This window comes from Schistosoma mansoni, chromosome W (assembly GCF_000237925.1).
Source record: "Schistosoma mansoni strain Puerto Rico chromosome W, complete genome".
NCBI classification, from domain to species: domain Eukaryota; kingdom Metazoa; phylum Platyhelminthes; class Trematoda; order Strigeidida; family Schistosomatidae; genus Schistosoma; species Schistosoma mansoni.
The window spans coordinates 31,083,942-31,105,335 of record NC_031502.1 but is presented as its reverse complement, the minus strand read 5'-3'; the positions used below and the strand labels follow the sequence as shown (position 1 = coordinate 31,105,335).

General features: G+C 34.7%; 2 protein-coding genes across 2 annotated transcripts in view; both read left to right on the top strand.

Annotated features, from left to right (window-relative positions):
- Positions 1 to 10,094, top strand: part of Smp_153560 (putative ring finger protein B (Protein rngB)) — a gene marked incomplete at both ends in the record, with an annotated part of 15,121 nt that extends 5,027 nt beyond the window's left edge. The window contains 5 exons of the mRNA XM_018789357.1: positions 486 to 623; positions 2,097 to 2,885; positions 4,298 to 5,101; positions 7,430 to 7,601; positions 9,040 to 10,094. Coding sequence (XP_018654808.1) covers positions 486 to 623; positions 2,097 to 2,885; positions 4,298 to 5,101; positions 7,430 to 7,601; positions 9,040 to 10,094 — 2,958 coding nt within the window. The remainder of the gene's footprint in view (positions 1 to 485; positions 624 to 2,096; positions 2,886 to 4,297; positions 5,102 to 7,429; positions 7,602 to 9,039) is intronic.
- A 7,507-nt stretch (positions 10,095 to 17,601) lies between these two features.
- On the top strand, positions 17,602 to 20,997 carry Smp_058350 (putative programmed cell death). The gene is made up of 5 exons (XM_018789356.1): positions 17,602 to 17,712; positions 17,748 to 17,844; positions 17,879 to 17,970; positions 20,662 to 20,733; positions 20,778 to 20,997. The coding sequence occupies exons 1-5, from the start codon at positions 17,683 to 17,685 to the stop codon at positions 20,823 to 20,825; spliced, it is 339 nt and encodes a 112-aa protein (XP_018654807.1). The 5' UTR covers positions 17,602 to 17,682; the 3' UTR covers positions 20,826 to 20,997.
- The last annotated feature ends 397 nt before the right edge of the window (positions 20,998 to 21,394 follow it).

Sequence of the window (21,394 nt, the reverse complement as noted above, 5' to 3'; positions counted from 1 at the left end):
ATCGAACATCTTGTGTAGTTCCACGAGTATTAAAAAAAAAGATCATATTATTTATTTAGTTGGATAATGGGTGGTGGTTGATTCGGAACTTCTTTTCTGTATTGCTTAAATTGTTTTCATAAATTATTCATGTGAGAAAATGTCTTTGTGAAAATGTCAATCAAATTACCTTTAAGATTGATATCGATTGCTTCGTTCGTAAAAAACTAATGCTTATCGAAATGTAATGCCGGCAAAACATTCATAATTCGGTCTGCAATTATTTATCGCCAACTTCATAATATTTTTAATATAAACTGTGTAATTTTTGTGTTTTTTTCCCTTTTTAGAACTAACTATTTTCAGTTAAGTATTGATGACCATAATTTTTCTCTTTCATTTTTCTCTACTTTGGGTAAAGACTTTATTGCAACATAAGATGAAGGAAGTTCGTTTAGTGCATTTTATTCTACGTTTTCTGTTTTGTTTTATACGATGGATATTAGATCGCTATACCACGAACATCAACTCAATCTACTGTACATGAGATTGTTCAAACTATTCAGTCATATTCTGACTTAGAATCACTTCATCCATTCTCATTCTATCCAGAATTGGAACCAACTGCAAAATCTGTTAGCAAAGTAAGTATTCCATATTATGACTATCGATCTATGCTGGAAATGTTTATTTTCAGTTCATTACTTTGTCATGCCAACTAGTCAGTCATATGCAACCTAGATTCTGACACATGTCGATCTGTTTAATTTGCTATACTTTACTAAAGGAATAATAATCTAATCTACTTGATTCAGAGACGTTTAAGTTCTATGTATAAAGTATACTGTTATTATCATCAGATATTAGCAGTCGAATTTTTACGAGATTGTTTTTGATTCTGTTTTTAAGTTATTCTCAAAAATAGCTTTCTTTTACTTTTCGGAAGTTCCTTTCAAAGCAAGTTACTGGCAAAAGGTGGATTATTGTTCACTTTCGTTGATTTTTGATGAATTAACAACATTAAGAATGTCTCATCACATTTCCCATTGTGTGTACAACAGGGTGCACAATCTCAAAATGTCTAGTTTACAGTGTTTTCAACTGTCCTAAAATTGATTATCAGTTAGCTGTGAAAGTTGTATTTAGGTGAATAGTTTGTTGTTGACTGCTTGAATCGATTTAAGGGAGTCCTAGTGGGTTCTCATAACTTTTACTGTTCCTTTAGGGTTAATTTAGGGTTATCGTGTATTTTCGCAATTTGTTTGTACGAACAGATTATTCTGGCACAATAACTATTTTGAATTTCTGTAAGGCATGATGGAAAATTAGACGATAGGGAACATATTGTTCAGTTCAGCTACGTAGTTTTTTAACTGATGAGTGTTTTGTCACCAAGGTCATCCGGTCAAGTTCACGTGTTTTACTCTGTGAAAAGAATTGGCTGGAAATAATATAGTTACTTGAAAACCACGAGAGCTTAGTTTGCATATCATTCAGAAGTATGCTTTTGGAAATATAGAAGCAGTTTGTTATAGTCCTAGAGATTATCATAGGTTTTATAGTCATAAAACCTATTTATTAAATGAACGGAAGATTCATATTTCGAACTTGGCCGTAGATGTACATGCACATTTTTACCGTTTAACAGGATGTGTACATTCTCGGCACCGAAGAAGGGAAGTAGACTGTTAATATCTTTGTACTCAAACACATTTAATCAGAGCCTGTGGCGAGCAGGCATTTAATCTGTGTCAAATAGTTTTTTTCAGAGCTGTCCATGCTAATCATTGTGGATTTATCCTTAAAAACAGCTCTCTATTTGTTTTTTCAAGAATCTGTCTCATCTTGAGACTCCCTTGTTCACTCAGAGTACTCACTTGAAAAGTTCTCTCTGATTAGAACTCAGACAAGATGCAATATTCTGATTGTGTGTCGTGAGTACACCATGCATTACTAAAAAGTCTCAATGGAAAACAACACCTATTATCCAATGCTTCTTAGTTTTTAGTGATTTTCCAACTGACAATTTACAAATGATGGATTTTTCAGACGTGTATGTTTATTTGTGTTTCATTACTTTTGGTAATATCTTTATCTTAAAATCTGCAATGTATCAGGATAAATCGACTGTTCATACAAATCAAATAAAAGCGCAAAATTATCAGGAATCCGATGTATACACAAACCCAAAAGTATTGGACTACAGCTCAAATTATCAAACTTTACATCATGAGGAATCATTTAGAAAATCACCGGAAAAGCATAATTTCTTAATGGATTCAAATGTTAGGCATAGTTTACCGGTATCATCTTCATCCTCTTCGGATCGATTAATGATAAATCAACATCTACCACAAAAACATAAAAAGAAATTACAATTATTACATGAAGCTCAATTATTATTGGAAAAAGCACAACAGAGTAGAAATTGGGCACCAGTAATCTCTCCACCTCCACCACCTGTGCAACCACTTATAACTGGAACTATAAATAGTCCTGAAGATAGTCATATACCTTCACCAAATCCATCTACGTGGTCTTCACAATTAAGTCCATCAAGATCAAGTCCACATGACCCGACAGATGTATTAAATCATCATCAACACCATCTATCCTATGAAAATCAAAAATCTCCTGTTGCACAATTTCATGGAGAACCAGTCGTTGATCCGCCATTTAACAGATCTCCAAGATCTGACTCGACTAGGTTAGTATCCACGATTGGCTCTAGTCAAGATAGTTCTGGTCCTAAACAACGTATTGTATTAAAATTATCACGATCAAGTTGTGGTAGTCAGTTGTCTGTTTCATCTTCACAACCACTTGAAGATGAATCTATGGAAAGATCGGAAAGGAAAAAACGCAAAAAAGAATCAAAGAAAGAACGTCGCAGTAAGAACTTGGGGGTAAATTTACTGTTTTGCATTTAATTATAAATTAATTTATATGTTTATTTCGCATTACTTTTCCTTTTTAATGTAGATTAATTTTTATAGTGGTGTTTTATGAAATAAGCGAAACAAACTGAGGAGTTTGATAAGTTGAAGTTTAGAAATTTGTTGATAAAAATATGATCATAAGCGTTCCTGGCAAAACCACTAGTTATTGTCATGTCAAGTGGTAATTTTCCGTAATTTCCTCTATGAATCTGTAAATACCGCTAAATGGCATTCATTAGTATACTGTACTTGTTCGTAATAGCTTTCAGAAAGAGAGATTTGCAATAGATCTATCTATCATTAGAGTCCAATGCCACTATTACATAAAGGAAAAGAGGTAAACTGATTCTTATATGATTATCATGAACGAATTTTGGTTTTTGTAAAGTGGTAAAGGGAGTCAAAAATATGATTAATAGCGCCATCTTTGTTATACGAAAGCTTATAACTTAATTGGTGTTTTCATCGTAGTTTCAGGTAAATAAGGTTCTGATTGACTGATAACACAAAATTGTGTAATTTCGCTTTATAAGAAATACTTATGGGATGATTTTTATTAATTCATTACAGTCACTAGATGGCATTTACATTCATAGAACTAGGACAGTAAATTATCTGACCACGAGCTATGATGAAGTAGTGAAATAGATTATTGTAAAAAGGGGACATTAACATATTGTGACTGCATATTGTATTCTGTCTGTTTAACCGTGGGTGAAGTTGATTGTTGTCAATTAGCCTATCAGTTCTCTCTCTGTTAGTTATGAGACTTCATTTCCGATTATCAAGAGAGTCTTTACCAATTACTCGTGGCTTTAGTCCTTAGAAACTTCTCAAAGTTAACATATAGAATCTTTTGGTTTCTCTGTTTTAAGTTGTTTAGCTTCAGTTTAGGACTGAATAGTGGATAACTGCTCATTGTTTTAATAATGTGTGTTACGAGCGTTCTCAACTTTTCATCCACACCCTATCTGTTTTGCAAGCTAGCATAACAAAATATTCTTTGAAATTTTATGTCCATAATAATATTACTATGGTTATACACCTTAGTCTTTGTAGTTGCACTGCTTTCTGTTACTACTTTAAAATTTGTGAAATTTTCCAGATACCCAAAAGGTGTGTTAAAAACATTGATTTTTGTTTTACCTTTAGTCAATACCTGTAATCGATCCAGATTTATTTGTCCACTAAAATGTTTTCTTACTGTTTTATTAATGAAGATTTGTTGATTTGATGAAATATTTTTCTTAGTAGTAGTAATGACTTTATAAATTTACCAAACTAGAAGATTATTTAAGATATTTCCATTTAACTTGTATTAGCTAACAAATAATGTCAAATTTAATACATATTTGTATTTATAAAATTTTTACCACTAGAGCTCACCTACAAAACATTCGTTTGAAAGTTATAATACTACTGTAGTGACTACTACTACTACTACCACTAATACCACTACTGTTAATATTTTGGATAAAGATATAATTAATACTGTCGCAAACAAGAGTAAACAATCTGTACAAATATTTCCTTCAGAAACATCACCTTCATTATGTAAAAGAAATTCACCAAAAAAGTATTCATCTCATGATACGTATTCAAATGATTCAAGTCCTGAATTAACATATAATTCACGTAAATCTACACTAAATAAAAATCCTAAAATTTCCTCTGATAACAATAATAACAATAATCTGAAAACATTTGTAGATACCGATGAACACGATGATCTACTTAAATATAATCAAAGAAATTCAAGTAAATATTCAAATCAACAATGTTATCAGCAATATTCCTCGGTTAATAATACACGACAGGATACAAATGATACATATACATCTGATATTGATTCATTATCTGATTCTATTAGTCGATCAACTCATTCACACTTACTTCTTATTGATCAAAAAGAAGATGATTATCATGATGGATCTGGAAGAGAAACTCCAGTAGTTGATTATTTTGGTGATGAATTTCAACAACAACATAGTCAGAAAGATCAACAACATTCAAATGCATTTTCATCGTCAACAATTAGATCTTCATTAATAGTACGAAATGTCAAATATTCTGATGAAATGTCTATTAATAATCAAAATCTTATCCAGTCAATTATTAACAATGATGCTAGTAGTAATAATAGATTAGATGATTCAGAAGAACCATTAACACATTCAGTTATAGTTAATACAAATAGGGAATTATATGAAGAAGATTTTAATGATTTTACATCATCAAAAAATTGTTCAGCTTATGAACATTCTAATGATCAAGATGATATGAAACGAAATAAATTCAATATAAATGAAACACAACTATCATTATTTCATCAAAATAAACAATATAATAATAAGAATAATAATTTAGATGAAAAAACCAAATTAAAACAATCAAATAATAAATTAAAACATAAAAATTCTTCTAATTCATCAATTAAACTATCATCTCATAAAGGTGTAAGTTTTTAGAACTTCTTCCATCAACAAACTTATCTAGATTCCTTATTTACTTTGTAAAATATATGTAACTCATCAATCGTAACCAATGGTTGGAGACTCTAGGTGACATGGCTCAGAATCAATCACAATGGCGCAGGTGTATACACTCTTTATCTTCCCTTAAACTTTGAGATTAAAATTGCCTCATATCTGTCTTCCTTCCTATAATATATCCTTATATACAACCTTTATATATATATATATATATATATATATATATATATATATATATTCCACCACTAAATTAACTACTCCTACGAATTTGGTGTTGATCTTGTTGTGCTAATGAGGTATGGCAACTTGGACGAATGCATATATGCGCCTGGTCCTACGTTGTAGCTGACTGACTGACGAAGACTATCTATAGAGTTGTATTTCACATAACACAGTATACCATATTTTCTATGAACTCTTATAATTGTAATAAAAAACAACAATATAGTCTTCGGATAATGCATATGAAAAGAAATAACACGTCGTTAAATCTAATGTTCATGTAAAATTATCTTCACTTTTTATTAAACAATAGGTTTTTTACTATATCACTGTCCACAATTTCCCACTAGGTTCAATTCGGAAATTAGTGACATCAATATCTTCAATTCTTTCTTATCTAGTGATTCTAGACTCTTTTTTACCTTTCACTTTACTAGAAGATATTACCTCTTTGATTTACTTTACAGTCAAGGATATTCACGATGCTTAGTTTTTATAAGTCAACTTCTTTATGATAAACTTTACGGGTGAAATATTCAATTGCTTGTCAACTTATTTTGATATGTCATTGAATGACTTTAAGACTGGTATGTTCTAATAATGCACATCCTACCGTGCATCTAAACTAAGGGCATTTTTGTACTGCCTATGGGGTTATAAACAAAACTTGAGTAGTCGCCCTAAAGTATTTTTCCCAAAGGTAAATAAACACGTTCAATTACGTGAAATGATTGACATATTCAAACTACTTCATGATTTTTGTTCACTCAACCCCTTCGCTGAATTCTAATTTTTTATTCCTGTAGTTATTTATAGTTTCCATTGATCACGAATCTAAGGTTTTTTTAAAAATAGATTCAACAGGTACATGGTATTATACATATAATATTTTCTACTTGTATACAAATTTGCCCTATTAAGTGAGTCAAACAATTTATGGTTCATGGACTAGTTCATATTTTCTGTTTTGTTTTGGGAGTTGTAATTTCTGACTTTCTATTTATTGTGCGCAAACAATAACAGTAATAAAATTTTTGTTTATGTTGCTTTATCTATATACCAGCTGACACAATAGATCTTGGATTTCGAAATTTCTTTACACCTTTTATTCTGTGGATTTTTTCATTCTCCTCAAACCATGTTATCTTTACCGAATGTGTTTTTACCATCACTGATACACTATTACTGTGATACTTGTCTTGGTAATTTTACCTCACCGGGCTGATATGCTATGTGCAGGGTCGATGGATCCAAATATATGCTAGGTCCCACTTTATTTATGACAGACAGACATTAGCTTTGTGACTAACGTATTTTTCATTTAAAAATGATTAATTGCTTATGTAAACATTCTCATATTCAACCGTATACAGTAGTTTAATTACTTATTAAAGATTTATGAGTGAAACTATTTGTTTATTTTTAGTTTAGTTCATTCGAAATTTTTTAACATTGATTATTAAAATGTTAACCAATAAGTTGCTTGACAAGTTACTCATGTAACAACTCAATTGCTCGTTTATTTTTCTTTTTATTTAGAAGAACCAACTAGATTTTGAAAGATCCACTGACTCAACAATCCGAGTACCACCACCAGTAAAACAGTTTAAAGTATCAGATCATTCCAATTCGATAGATAATAACTGTCAGTCAAAATCATTTAGTAATGTCGAAAGTCATTCAGCAAATGTATATAATAAAAAAAAGCCAGGTGCGAAAAAATTCAAATCTCATGATAGCTCTTCTTCTTCATCATCACCATCCTCTTCATCTTCAACAACATCGTCATCGTCAAAGCGATTGAATATACCTGCAGTTAATCATGCTACATTGTATGAAAATTCACCAACGATTCATAAAACAAAAGACAACGAGTCGAAGAATATGGGTAAATTTAAAACAATTGAAAAGTCATCAGAACAACGACAACACTCATCAAACAAAATGCTACCCAGCGATCATGAAATATGTAAGTTATTTTAATTATTTTTTGTTGTTGTTTTCGCTTATTAACTTCAATGAGTACGTATATGAGGTCACTGAAGAGTTTCAATTTATTCAATCCAATATTTTTGATAGTAGTAAGGAATTCTGAGCACAAATTGTGCTGTATTTCAACAAGTGACCCATCTTTTATTAATTTAATTTGTTAAATATTTAAAGTAATTTTGTAGCAGTAGGATGAGAACTAAGCATTGGGAATATAGTTGGTAGATAAAAATTGCAAAAGCATATGTGAACGAAGGCTGAGACACTATCACAACATAATATTATGGATATTCTATTGTGATTTGTAGTGTGGAGGGAAATGCCTTATCATAGTAGTGTTTACTGATTGAATTAATTGTCATAGTGATGGAACAGATAAAAAAATAGGTCATGTGTGCAGGATTCCAATTAAATTACATATACTAGAAAAGAATTAATCACCTCATGCATTTTTATTTAGAATAGGTCTGAATCTGCATATATATATCAATGCTAGTGTGCTCAACTCTAAACGAGCGACTGTTAACTAGCACCTAATTGATTTTCAGTCCCTTTTTTATACTTTTTACGATTGATAAAAAAGTGAAGTAAGTTGTTTTGAATCATTTCATCACTTATTTCAATGTTTCATGGTGTGTATACCATTAATTGAGTGGGTAAGGCAACACTTTTGACCTTCAGATTTCTTACGAAGAATATCGTTTGGATTTTTCTCTTCACTTTGTGTCCATTAACTTTGATATCAGTTTATATGAATACTGCTAGTGCCCGCAACATACAGCTGTGATGTATGCTAATGTTGGTTGGGTCAGTCAAATCTTTTTGTTTCCAATCAACTCAACTGGATCGTGGCAAAAGCCAGGTGATACATATATTTCGCTTTCTACATTGCATATGGTCGACTAAGTCCACCAGAGAACAGTTCTCAGAGTTCCACCTTTTTCATTTCTTCACCTATTTCTAACATACGATAAGAGATTCACGCATTAGGTCAATCAACGAGGTTTACCTGCTAATAATTAATAACCAGCACAAGCCCATAACGTAAGCTTTCCTGTCAATGGCCTCCAGAAAATCAACACGATAAAATGGTGTACCCTAATGTGGATTCCCTTGTGGTATTTACAACATTGCAACTTGATCTTCAGAATTCTATCCGATACCGGGATCTAGGTAGTCTGATATTAATTAACAACCACTTTGTCTAATTAAATTGAACTTCCTTAACGGTTATCAATACAACGGTGCTGTTTGATACCGTATATTTTTGTGTTACTGACTTGGTTTAATGGTAGAAATTATATTTAAATCACTAAGACTCTCAAGTCTTTATAAAAATGATTGTCCTGTGAAATTTCAAGTTTTTTCATAAGTCTACTTTAATTGTTACTATTACTATTTGTTCTGTCAATATTCAGCTAAATCAATGCCAGTTTCCGGTACACATAAATATGCTTCGAAAGTTGTATATCCCACTGAGAATAATAAGCAAAATAATAATGAACAATTGATAATGAGAGAACAGTCAAATCGAGGGTCTTCAAATAGTTCCACTTCATTCAACAAAGTTAGTAACAATAGCAATAACATCGCGGCATCAACAGTGTCGCGTAACGATAAAGACTTCATTAATACAGAATTATCATCTTTATCTTCGGATTCACCATGTGATTCTTCATCATCCTCTGTCACTCCACCAATGTTATCTGATGAAACTTTTCATCTGATAAATGTAAACGAATTTGAATTCGATGAATCTCGAAATGGTACTGTGAACAACTTAAAATCAAGTGTAATTAGGCCTGTTGTGACTTCAGCTTCTCTACTCTCGGTACGTGGATCAGAACCTGTTGTCGTACAGGAGAAAAGCGATACGAATCCTACCAGTAAAGTAATCTCATCTGACAATAATAGTAACAAGCTGGAAAGATGTATAAATCCCGATCATCAGGTGACTTCTGCAAACGTTGAGAACGATAATTCAGAATCCACAAAACCCAGCGATTATAATTTGGAAGTTTTATTCGATAGATTAATTCGTTTACGTGAACCACATCTGGCTATTCGTATGAGTGAAATCCTGTTATACTACATATCTGCGAAATCACTTGATCCTTCAGAACGTAAAAACAAGTCAAATCTCAGTCTGTCCAATAATAATAATAACAGTAGTAATTTTAGCAAGGGTGTAAAAGTGATACACGATAACCCTAAATTGATTGCATTTGACCTGCGTAAGTTACCTAATTCATGCATTGAAAAATTAACAGCCCTTATTAAAGAAGATGAAGATATATTTCGAAAACACAATCTTACAACTCTATCAAAATCAAATGATGTAAAAAGTAGTATATGTAATGCTAGAAGATCTGTTCTCACTGAAGACGCTGGCCGTAATGATAACTTTCATAATCCCGATAGGCGTTATGAGTGTAGTGATCACAGAGATTCTTCAGGATCTGGAGATCTATAGTAATTGTTTGCTTTATGTTTGTGATAATCCTTCATCCTACAATTTTTTTAGTTTTACCTCGACACTAAAACAATTGTACATGTAAAAGTGGTGCCACACTTTTTGTCTTGTACATTATGTTTCCATATATACTAAATTTCTACGTCTTTCTTGTCTTATCATTATTTTGTGCACAGATACGTGTTTTAGTTTATTTGTTTTTCTGAAAACAAACTGTACATATACTCGAACTTTTCAAAGTTTATTGAACTTTGCTACTCGCTTAACTTGCTCAAAATACATATCATTAAACGATATACATTCGTAGAATTTTGTGTTGTATTTCCGATTTTCTGCAATTTTTCACACTTGATGCCTTACAACACAATCGTAGTGTATACTTCAGTACACAAAGCTCTTTTTTTTTCATATAAGTTTCATTTCGAGAATTATCTTGTTCTTATTTTTATCTAATATGTGCTCCAGAATATCATTCGCTGTATGTTTAGAGCAAGTAGCTAACGTGCTCGGCAAAATATACTGTCTCAGTAAAGTTTTTTAAGTTGAGTGGATTGGGTTACATCATTGATATGCGGAAATCTGTCATACAACTAGACAAGAAGTATGATAAAGCATTGTTTGATGGAGCCTTTATTTTCATTTTCTTGTAGTTTAGTTAGAGATAAGGTCTGTCCTTGCTGCTTTCAAATGTAGTTCCTGTTACGCAGTAGCACCGACTCGTGGGATTCTGAAAGCCAGGGAACATAAGGTCATTTTTTTTTTATAGATTAGGACTCCTCAGTGGTAGACATGTCTGACCAGACAAGAGACCTAATCAAGGGTCAACTACCTTGGCTACTGTGTTACCTTCAGGCTAATGCGTTGAATTATGACTATCTATATTTCTACTTGTCAGTCTGTAATGTGACACCAGCCATCTTTCGAATTTGCTATCGTGTGTTGGAGATCAAATCCTAGTTTAGGAGACCAAGTGTTTTCCTTATATTGATTTTACTACTTTAACAGCTGTAGGGTTTTCTTGAGCTTTCCTGAAGTAGTTAACTTCTGGATTGGTCTTTTCTAGTTTGGGGATTTCATATTTGCCTATGGAGAGTTAATCAAGTTGATTTCTAGAACCTACGATGTATGTAACGACTGCTACCGCGATCGGTAGATAGACAGTCTATGTCGGGCTTCGAAATGCAACACTGTGACTTATTCTTCAATCACTAAAACCGGAAAAACCAACTTTTGATGTAGTCAACTCTGTGTCACAGAACCTTCTCTGTTCCAGATCTGTCGGCATTGCCTGGGATTCTTAATTTTACGACGGGTATCCCGGACAGGCACATTTATGGAAAGAAAAATTCCAGTATACTAACAAAACGACTTAAGTGTGTCTGACCTTGGACATCATATGTGTTTTGGGCACACGTTCAGGTAACTCCTTAAGTACTAGTATAGTGAAAGAACACTCGGGTGTCAAGACTAATTCATTACTTAGTGCGAAGTTACGGCGTCTTCGTAAATTATGAAAACCATACATTAAATACTCAGTTTGCACGTCTTCCATCAGTTACCTCTTCATCGTTCCTTCACGCATGTTTCTGTTACAAACACTAACTATTTGCATTCCTGTTTTCTTCAATTCTATATTCACAACCTTCTACCGCCAGGCATTCCACTTCTACTGAGTATCACGTACTGCTTATGTCTGTCGATGCAAGTAGCATACACCACACTACAACTAGTGTCAACCATACCGATTAGTTTATTATGTTTCCTGTATAAATACACTGTAAGTAACCCACTTCCAGCAAAGTTATACTGACCACTCCAAGGCATGAGTTCTGGTTACAAAATTAAGAGGACGAAAGGCAAATTTTCTGCACTTTAACCGGGTTGGTGAGTACGGAAATTTTTTGAGAGGAGATTGAAAACACTGGTCTCAAACCAATGGTGCACATGGACTCTAAAATTCTTAGGAAACAAATGGTATCGGTCACCAGATACCGTGTGACTGCATCTCCTAATGTTACTTTACTGTCTTGAGAATATGACTTTGAGATCAAAAGCTCGGACAATGGCCATTGAGGAAAATACACTGCTTCGTTTCGAGGAACCAGGTAGTATCATTGTCCACACATAAACCAAAAAAAACTGTTCATGGTGTAATCCACATTCTCTCAAATCATACGCAACACTAGTTGTTAATACTTGTCTTTATTTTACATCGGATCACATGTCTATTCCTTTGCTCACATTTTGTATATTCCTTTAATTTTCGCCTCATGAAAGCTCGCCTATGGTGCAAATCCTGTCCTATCTAAACGTTCTGATGTCATTGACTGACTGGAAGTTGAACGCTACCACCGTCTACGAATTCTGAACCAGTCTATCTGAAACCGCGTATGGCGCCAAAACGAACTTCCTTCAACATTCTCACACTAATGCCGATAGCATAAGAGATAGGGTTGATTACGCCTGTAAAACGTCTTCTAGCGGTATGTGAATTCTCGAAATAAACTTGCAATCTCCGACATTGATGCTGAACTCATTAGTCTTACTGGACACACTCTAGCTGAAGAAGTTCGGTTATGAATCCTTACCAGATCACGAGTAACTAAGGCGCAATGAGCATCAGATTCAAGCACCATCCGGCTTGGACCAAACGCTTTCAACATATCTACAAACTTGCAAATATATCTTCGAACTCATTCATGCATGAGTTTTGATTTGACTTGGCTGACACCCTTTGATTCTAGTAGTAATACGGAAAAAAGCGTCGTCAAACCTTTACAATGTGTAGTATCTCCATTCCTAACATCCTTGTTTGTTGCTTATCTGAGACTCGCATTCAATACTGTAGTGAGGTACTACAATTTAGCTTTCCACCTATAGCCTCCGACGGCCTATTTTGCATGGGTTTATCCGGTGACCCTGTAAAATCTGGTTTTCCTGGCGTCGTCTCACAAAGTTGTATGACTGAGGCAGCCGTAATCGGTTGGAGTTTCGTTAACTATCGATTATTCGCTGTTGTGTTAATTAACTCCATCAGAGTTGGAAGATTCGGTGTTAGAACCAATGTCTTTTAATCATCTCCACCTACGCTCCGATAGATTGTAGCCTAGATGCGATGAAGGTATTGTTTCCTAACCACACGGTCTTTGAGGCTGAAAATATAGTAACTGAAGAAATTTACATTGAGTGAAAGAAGTTTTCTGATTGTATTTTCCCTAAATAAACTGCCTCTCCCATTATTATCATTATTACTATTGTTGATATCATTTCACCCTCACACACTAATTTCTATTCAGTTTTGTTATTGTTTATCGTAATTACTATTCTCTTTCTATCACAACCTCATTTCTTTCTGTGGCGCACTTATATTTTTGTACCTCATCGTACCAATATTTATGCATCCGAATACATAAATGATTTAACAGGCGCTGATGTTACGTTCCTGGCAATGAATTCGAGTTGTTCACTTTTCGATGTGATAAAAGGAGTTTCTGACTTGAATGATTTGGTCTCGGTTTTAGAACTTTCTTGGAATATTCTCCCAAACGATTAGTCTTAGACAAAAAGTAAAGATAAGACATATTAGTGTCAAGAGCATCGCTAGGAATACGGTTAGCCAGTAGTAAATCACCTTTTAACTTTGTAGAGAAACGGAACTAGGTTGAGACGTCTCAGGTCGTCTTCACAAGACAGTCTAGAGGGACCTTTCGTGATTTTGGTCCATGACATATTAGCTCCATATTTGAAATAGTGACTCACTGATGAGTCTCATATTCCAAATATTGCATCTCCATGGTCGAGAGTGATACCCTAAATATTCCTTTGTCCAAATACTGAAATGATTTATGAATAGTTGATAAAACTCTGAAGCTTTTAGCAGCGTCAGCCTTACAGTTCTAAGGTCACTGAATATTATGACTCCCAGATCTTTGTAGTTCATTATCTTAATTAACACAACTCCACATATTATGTGATGATATGAACCTTCTCAATTATTCATTTAGAGCACCACAGTCCTGTTAGCATCAACCTCTAGCAACTACCTATACATCCATTCAACCGGTGAATTTTGGTGGTTCTGTTTTATTATTCTATCTGACATTCTGTGTATGGGTCTACAAATCTTTATGTCGTTTGAGAAAAGTGGAAAAGATGACTTTGGTACAATAGGCAAGTCATTCACACAGAGTAGAAATATAGAGGATCAAGGATCTTGCCTTCAAGATCTCCACCATTCACAGATTATCAAGTTGACAAAGCACCGTTCGCCCGCATCCGCCGTCTTCTATAACTAAGAAAGGCATTTACCCTTCTCACGATTTAATAACAGGTGCTAAATCTTCCCAGATTTGATCCAACACACAGATGAGAGACATTGTCAAAGACTTCGCCGGGATCTTTGAAAACTGGGTCTACCGGGATATTACTACCTTTCACTGCCGCCCAATCTTCTCGTGAAATGAACAGATTTGTCAAGTATGAAAAGCACTTCCTACAATCGTATTTTTTCTCGTCTAAAGATCGCCTCTTTATATATAGTTCAGAATTGGCGCCCGAATAATACTTTCTAATAGTTTAACAACCACACTTGTTAGATTAACAGGTCGAAAGTAACTGACTAAGTGTCTTCTCCCCACCCTACAAACCGGAATAATAGGTGTGTACTCCCAGTATCTTGACAGTCTGGATCGTATCATTGATATATCGAACCGTATGGGAAGAGGTTCAGCTAACGAATTCGACAGAGCTTTCATAACACTAAGGTGAATATCGTCAGGACCACTAGAAATATCTGGTTTGAGAAGTTGACTTAATCGTAAGAGAGTTTCTTTCTCAGTGACCACAGGATCCATCGACACGCTGCCATGGTCACGAGTAACTGTTGGTCGATCGTCGTCGGCAGTAGAAAACACTTCACTAAAGTATTCTGATGAAGCTTCAGCTTTTGCAACATCGATTCTTGCAAATATCAACGGGTTTCCATGTGTCGAAATTGGTGATGTCACGACACTTCTCTGAGTTCGCCTCTTTGTATTAGAGTGCAACTCGTTCTGAACTATTTTCACATTTTCTACCCGATTTGTTTTTCATACGAAGTCCTAGCCTTAATGGATAATGCTATGCATGCATTTCAAGTCTCGCATTGTGTGTGTCTGAACTTTTCAGAGGGTGAATATTTAAAAATGTTTGGGTTTGGATACTTGACTTACTGGGCATGCTCCGTTACAGTTATCGGGAGCCTACTACGGAAAGATTTCCGATACTACGGTGTCCATCTCACTTCAACTAATATCAGGTGCATTGAGATCTCCTAGTTTCAGATATCCGTTACTTTTGCTCCATAGATGAATAAGCTCTAAAATAAAGCCATCAACCAATCAGACGGGGCTACTATAGATGACATGGAGTATAGATGTATAACATTCAAATATGAGTTCACAGCTAGTGACTTTACAAGTTCCACCGTCATGGGATTCGCAAACGAAAGAACGGATGTTAACATTATTACTTGTGTATATATGAACCTCATGTCATTTCCTGTATTTATTCCTATTGATACGTAGTCAGTTGACTACCAATAATTCCAGAGTAACATCAAAGTCATGGACCAACCAATGTGCGGTCATAGTAAAGATGAGTGACTTTGATTCGTCAACTAATGCTCCTAGTTCATATAATTTAATAATCAGACCACAAGCATTTGCATATAAAACTCCTGAAGAGAATAGCCGATCGATACAGGTTCTATTAGCGTTTTTTCCGCAGAGTGACTACTGGAGAACACGTTTTTTTCATGATATTGTAGACCGTTTTCGAGTGTAGCTAGTGGCATCTTTTTACTAATTATATCTTCTAGATCCATGTCAGTTCTTACTCTAATGCTGGTACTATCGTGACTTCGAGAGTTATTTAACAAAAGATCTCGTTATTTATCCGACCCTAGGATTGCTTCAATGGGTCTGCTTTTTTCAAAATTTTCTGCATTCCTCTTCCTCATTCATAATTATTTTTTGACTTGTAATCCTATATGGTTATCTGGTAAAACACTACTAATAAATAACACGATCATCTTTGTATGATGCACGAGGCTCATTTCTATAATTCACAGTCTGGTGTTTGACTTGTTTACCAACACTTTCTGTATAGATACAGTTTTCTGTACGGGTGCTACTTTTACGATGCTCTGATCAACGTCCGAATGACCATAGCCTCTTTGAATATTCATGTTTTAATCGAACAGAAAACATTGAAATTCAGTGAGAATTGAGCACTTTACCACTTAGTAGGTTTTGAAATGAAAAAACACATTGTAACTACCACTTCACACATCACATTACATTCTTTAATAAATAGGCCAGTAACAATTTGGCTGTCCACATTTACAACTACAGCCGAACAGATTTTATGGGGAAAACTCGATGCAATCAAGAAAGATAATCCCTGAAGGAGTGAAGTTAATTTCCACTTTTCATTGCGATTTTGACATTTTACCAGGCAACCAACCGAAATAATGCAGTAATTATTATGTACACTGTCGTAAACCATAATGGATAACGATGAATCAGGAGTCACCGTTAGCTAAGACTTGAAGGCAACTGCATACTGTCGTTCAATATCCACCAAAAGATTTGGAACCCTATGGTCAATACGTAGGGTCTTTAGCTATGTCGATGCTAAAGCTTTTTTGACTTTGTATAAAATATTCATTAGTCCTAAATTTGAGTATTGAATACAGGCGGCTGGCCCTTGCTTAAAAAAGACAGTGAGCTTGTAGCGGTAAATAAATTCCCAAAATCAATAGCTCTGTAAGTGTTCGACATTAAATGCTTACTACGTTAATTTAAATGGACTCACCTAGCTGAAGGCACTCTGTCATTCATCTTCACCAGATGACGAGTGGGAAGGCCATGTCCAACTTCTCATCCCATCACTAGCCATTTTAGATCCGTCACTTCTCGATATATTGATAATCTATCAAATATATCTTCCAACCTCCTGGTTTCTGACTTTTGATTTCACTGGGTGGGCGCAATTCAATTGTAAGTGTTGCTGGCAAAATGTTGTCAAACTACAATAAATGTGGCATCGTCAAGCTATTAGAAAAGGTTCAGAGAACAGCAACTAAGCCGATTCCCGAAATAGCGAAGCTCCAATATGATGCTCCACTGGCTAAGCTAAACTTATTCCCGTTGTCATATCGAAGAACTAGAGGTGACTTGATTACAGTTTTAAAATTACTTAGTGATAAACGTGAGACTAACACAGACCATCAAGCTTCCTGTCCTTTACAAACGGAAACTGAAACTGTGTGCTTCATTCTGTCATTTTTGGTGGCTTACACGGACTAGGTTGCACTACGATGAATTACCAACGTCTAATATCAGTTCCGAGTGCCCAGATTTTGTGTTCTCGAGACCTTTTTTGACTTAAAAAGGCTTTCAACCGCTAGAATTTTCTATTTACATTTTTAAGGACTGTTTAGCGCTGTCAACTTTCAGTCTATTTTCGTGGTGGCTCTTGAATTTTAAGGTTGCTTGCTCGTGACTGAAGGCCATCCCTCAAGGTTGTACATTTATATGCTGTGGTTATGATCCCCGGTGGCGAGTCTGGCAATGATGTATGTGTTGATTTTGGATTCATCAATTTCTCCAGAAAGACACAAAGCAAAAAGAGGATGCGGAGAAAAGAAATCAGGAGATTCGTGCCAGTATATTAGCACAAATTCTCGATCAGGATGCAAGAGCACGTTGTAAGTTCAATGATCATGCATTTTCTATTCATAGTGAATACAATTGCGATCACGAAACCAGAAAAAGCTAAAATGGTTGAAAATATGCTAATCAACATGGCTCAAACTGGACGTCTTGGACCAAAGGTATTTATATTTTGTAAAGTATTGCAAGTGTTGAGAATGGACATTGTAGTTAACCTTATAGAAGTTACTTTTAGGTTCGAAGTGTTTTAAGTGGGTTTTTCAGTGGTGTTCAGTTAGTCGTACATGCGAATTCAGTGTACTAGTTATCAATCGACGTACTCTTTCGAAAACGGTCAGCTCGGAGAGCATTGTTATCACTAACTAAAGGATTGTTGTTTTTGTAGTGTTTTTATCTAAGAATCTTAAGGAACAAACCGTTTGTTTGGATGTTATAAACTACTTGTAACTTTCCGTAATACAGGTTTAGGCTGCAAAACTTTTTAACCGCAAGAATTTTACCTCTTAATTACTTACGATAGCGGGGTGTTATAGCAAAATGTGAGCACTAATGAGAACTAACAAGCATGTGTAGTGCATATTTCATACATTCGGGACCACTGGAGTCCACAAAGGTATGGATCTATTTTGTTCCTTTCCATTTATGTTGTTATTAAGATCTCTTCTAAACAGTTGTATAAAAAGGTGCTCATTCTAAATGTCCTAGTATGAAATCCGACTAGATTAGTACCTGTTACAAGAAACAAAGCTCTAGACCCGTTACTTTGTTCTCAGGCGACCCCCAAATGCCCTGCCGAGAGTGGGGAGAGTCCTCTCTCCCTCTCGAAAACCTCTCACATGGCCACGCGTATATAGCCTCTGACAGGGAAGTTCTGCTCATTGCCTTCTCGTGACGGGGGTGTTGTTTAAGAAATTGAGAGGACGAAAAACGAATGTCCGGCGCTTTAACCGTGTCGGCGGACACGGAAAGTTCACCTAGGTGAGTTGGAAAACCCTGATTCCAAACCAGTGGTGCACATGGACTCCAGTATCCTGAAGTAACAAATGGAGTATGAACCAATCGCTGGGTACCGGCTACCATGGGACTGCATCTCCTTACGATGCTCCACTGCCTTGTGGATCAGACCTTTAGGTCAAAGGCTCCGAGTATAGCCCCCTAAAAAAAGCACCGGTTTCGGTTTTGACACCTAGACAGTATCATAGTCCTCACACAAATGAAATGAGATTTGTGTGGCGCATATGTACCTGGTGCCCCTTTGTACCAGTATTTATGTATTTAATAAATAAATAATAAATCTTAGGCTAAGAATGTAGTTTTCTCCCAGTAAATGTGGTCATGGAAAAAATAGGTTTAAGTATTATAAGCTGACGTCATTTGGAAACTTGTCAGTCAGTCAACAAACGCTGCAATGTGAAGTAGTAAAATAACAGTGGGATAACAGCTTGGATTCAAATGATTAACTCACACATGTCAAATTATTCATCGTAGAGGAAATAGGTCAGTTTTACGTATACGTTGATATACATATTTTAGGAGTCGGGTTAGTGTCGTGAGTTGGGGTAATCAACTTATAGGACTTTTGTCACCAACTGGAATCAATTCTAATCCCGAAATAGGTTAGGGTCAAGTATTAAGTGTTAAACTGGAGTTTTGAGTTAGTTTCACAAATTTGGATCAAGGTTTCCAACACGAACTGATATCAGCTATAATTCAGTGCTTCACCACCTTTCCGTTTACAAACTTCAGTAATTTCGAGCTGACATTCAGAGTAAGCGTAAAAATGGGAGAACATCATTCAGCTTCCCTAAACACTTGATTACGCAATAAACGACACCAAGTACTTAAACACACAGTCTGCATTAGGATCAGGTATGTTGTGTAATTAATGTCAATCATTACCGAAATTTACGTTTTTGTTGCAAAATAGATATGTTTATTGACTTCAAGCATTTTACAGACCAAGTATTTCCATTTTTCATTTAGTCAATAACAACATACGTGATCACAATACATTACATTTTGTGCTATACACAAGAGGCACTATCCCAATTGTGTCTGGTCAACTTAAGGCCTTCGGTCAATAGTTTTATAAAAATTTCTCTCATTATTTTGGAAAAGTGTACCCATCACAATTAATATAGTGTGACTAGTGTATATGACATGTAAAAATGTAGATAGTCTGAACCATTATCTTCCAGTGTTGACATTCTCGAGTTATTGTTAATTAATATTTCAGGAAACCTTGATTATATCCATACATCTTTAGTAGGTTTAGTTATTCTTATCTACCGGCTTCACATTTCCAAAGCTTAATAAATAGGTATAACAAAAGAGTTGACCTCTTTGTTATAGATCTTTTAAATTTGTTGGGTAGAAATGCAACTTCTTAGCCTTCTATGTTTAGAGGCATTTTGGTTGCTAGGATGCTTCCAAATAATAGTACCACTAGAGGGGATCAGAGTAGCCATATGACTTATATCGTTCTAGCGATTATAAATGAATTTCAGACATATACTTTTTTTTCGATAATTGATTTTTTCATAGCTATTTGCGTCCACTAGCCATGTATGTTCAATATATGATGTTTAAGGACCTATTTCGTTGTCTCAACCACAAATTTGAACTTAGGTCCTAGTTGTTTTATTTGAAAAGTATTTCTATAATAAAGTATTGTTTCCAGAGTCGTTTCGCCTTCCTATCTTGGTGTATTCTGTTTAGTATAATGAAATTCCTTGCTATTTATAAACCATACAATCAAACAAATATGTTGAATTTCGTTCCGCTTTACAAGCTTTGTCTGTTTGTGATTGCTAATGTTTTCTAGTATTTTTCTTATACGTAACTCTTTTTAGTTGAATGAAGAGCAGTTAAAACAAATCCTCCTGCAGGTTTCTTCGGGCACACAGAAATCTACCACAGTAAAGGTAAGATATTTAACTCATTAGTTTTACGACTTACGTTCACATAGTTTGATCGTCGTCGTGCAGCTATCGATTCAGACGAGGATTCACTTTAACACTTGTTCAACTGAATTTCCGAAGTAAGGCATGTATATGGATGAAGATTCGGAGATATTGTAGAAATTTTCTGATTTGTAATAGGAAGAATAATAGCGCTGTAAAAATAATTATAATTTGACTTGATTGCAATCTTTTTTTCTGAATTCAAGTAAATTGTATATTCACCACGATGTAGAGTTTTGTAGACTTGTGGTTGCGAAACGGTAGCAATTAGCGCTTCACAGTCAAGACTACTCAATAATTTCCCGATGCTCAAAAATAAGTTAAGAAACAAGCTATTAATGTTGGATGATTTTATCATTCAATATCACGTTAAAGTGGTTAAGTTTTGATTATGCCGTTCGATTATCAGCTTTTTAGTTTCGTACTAATTTGACACGAATTTTGAAGCTGTATGAAGCAAATATAATCGCAATTATTAAATTCTCATATTTTCACCAAATATCTTCCTTGCATATTCGACTGGACGTTTTTTGACCTTACTTTTTGAGCGTTACTATCTCTGAAAATTCACTAATTGATTGAGTTATATTAGTTCAAGACGCTGAATAAATACAGTCTTTCA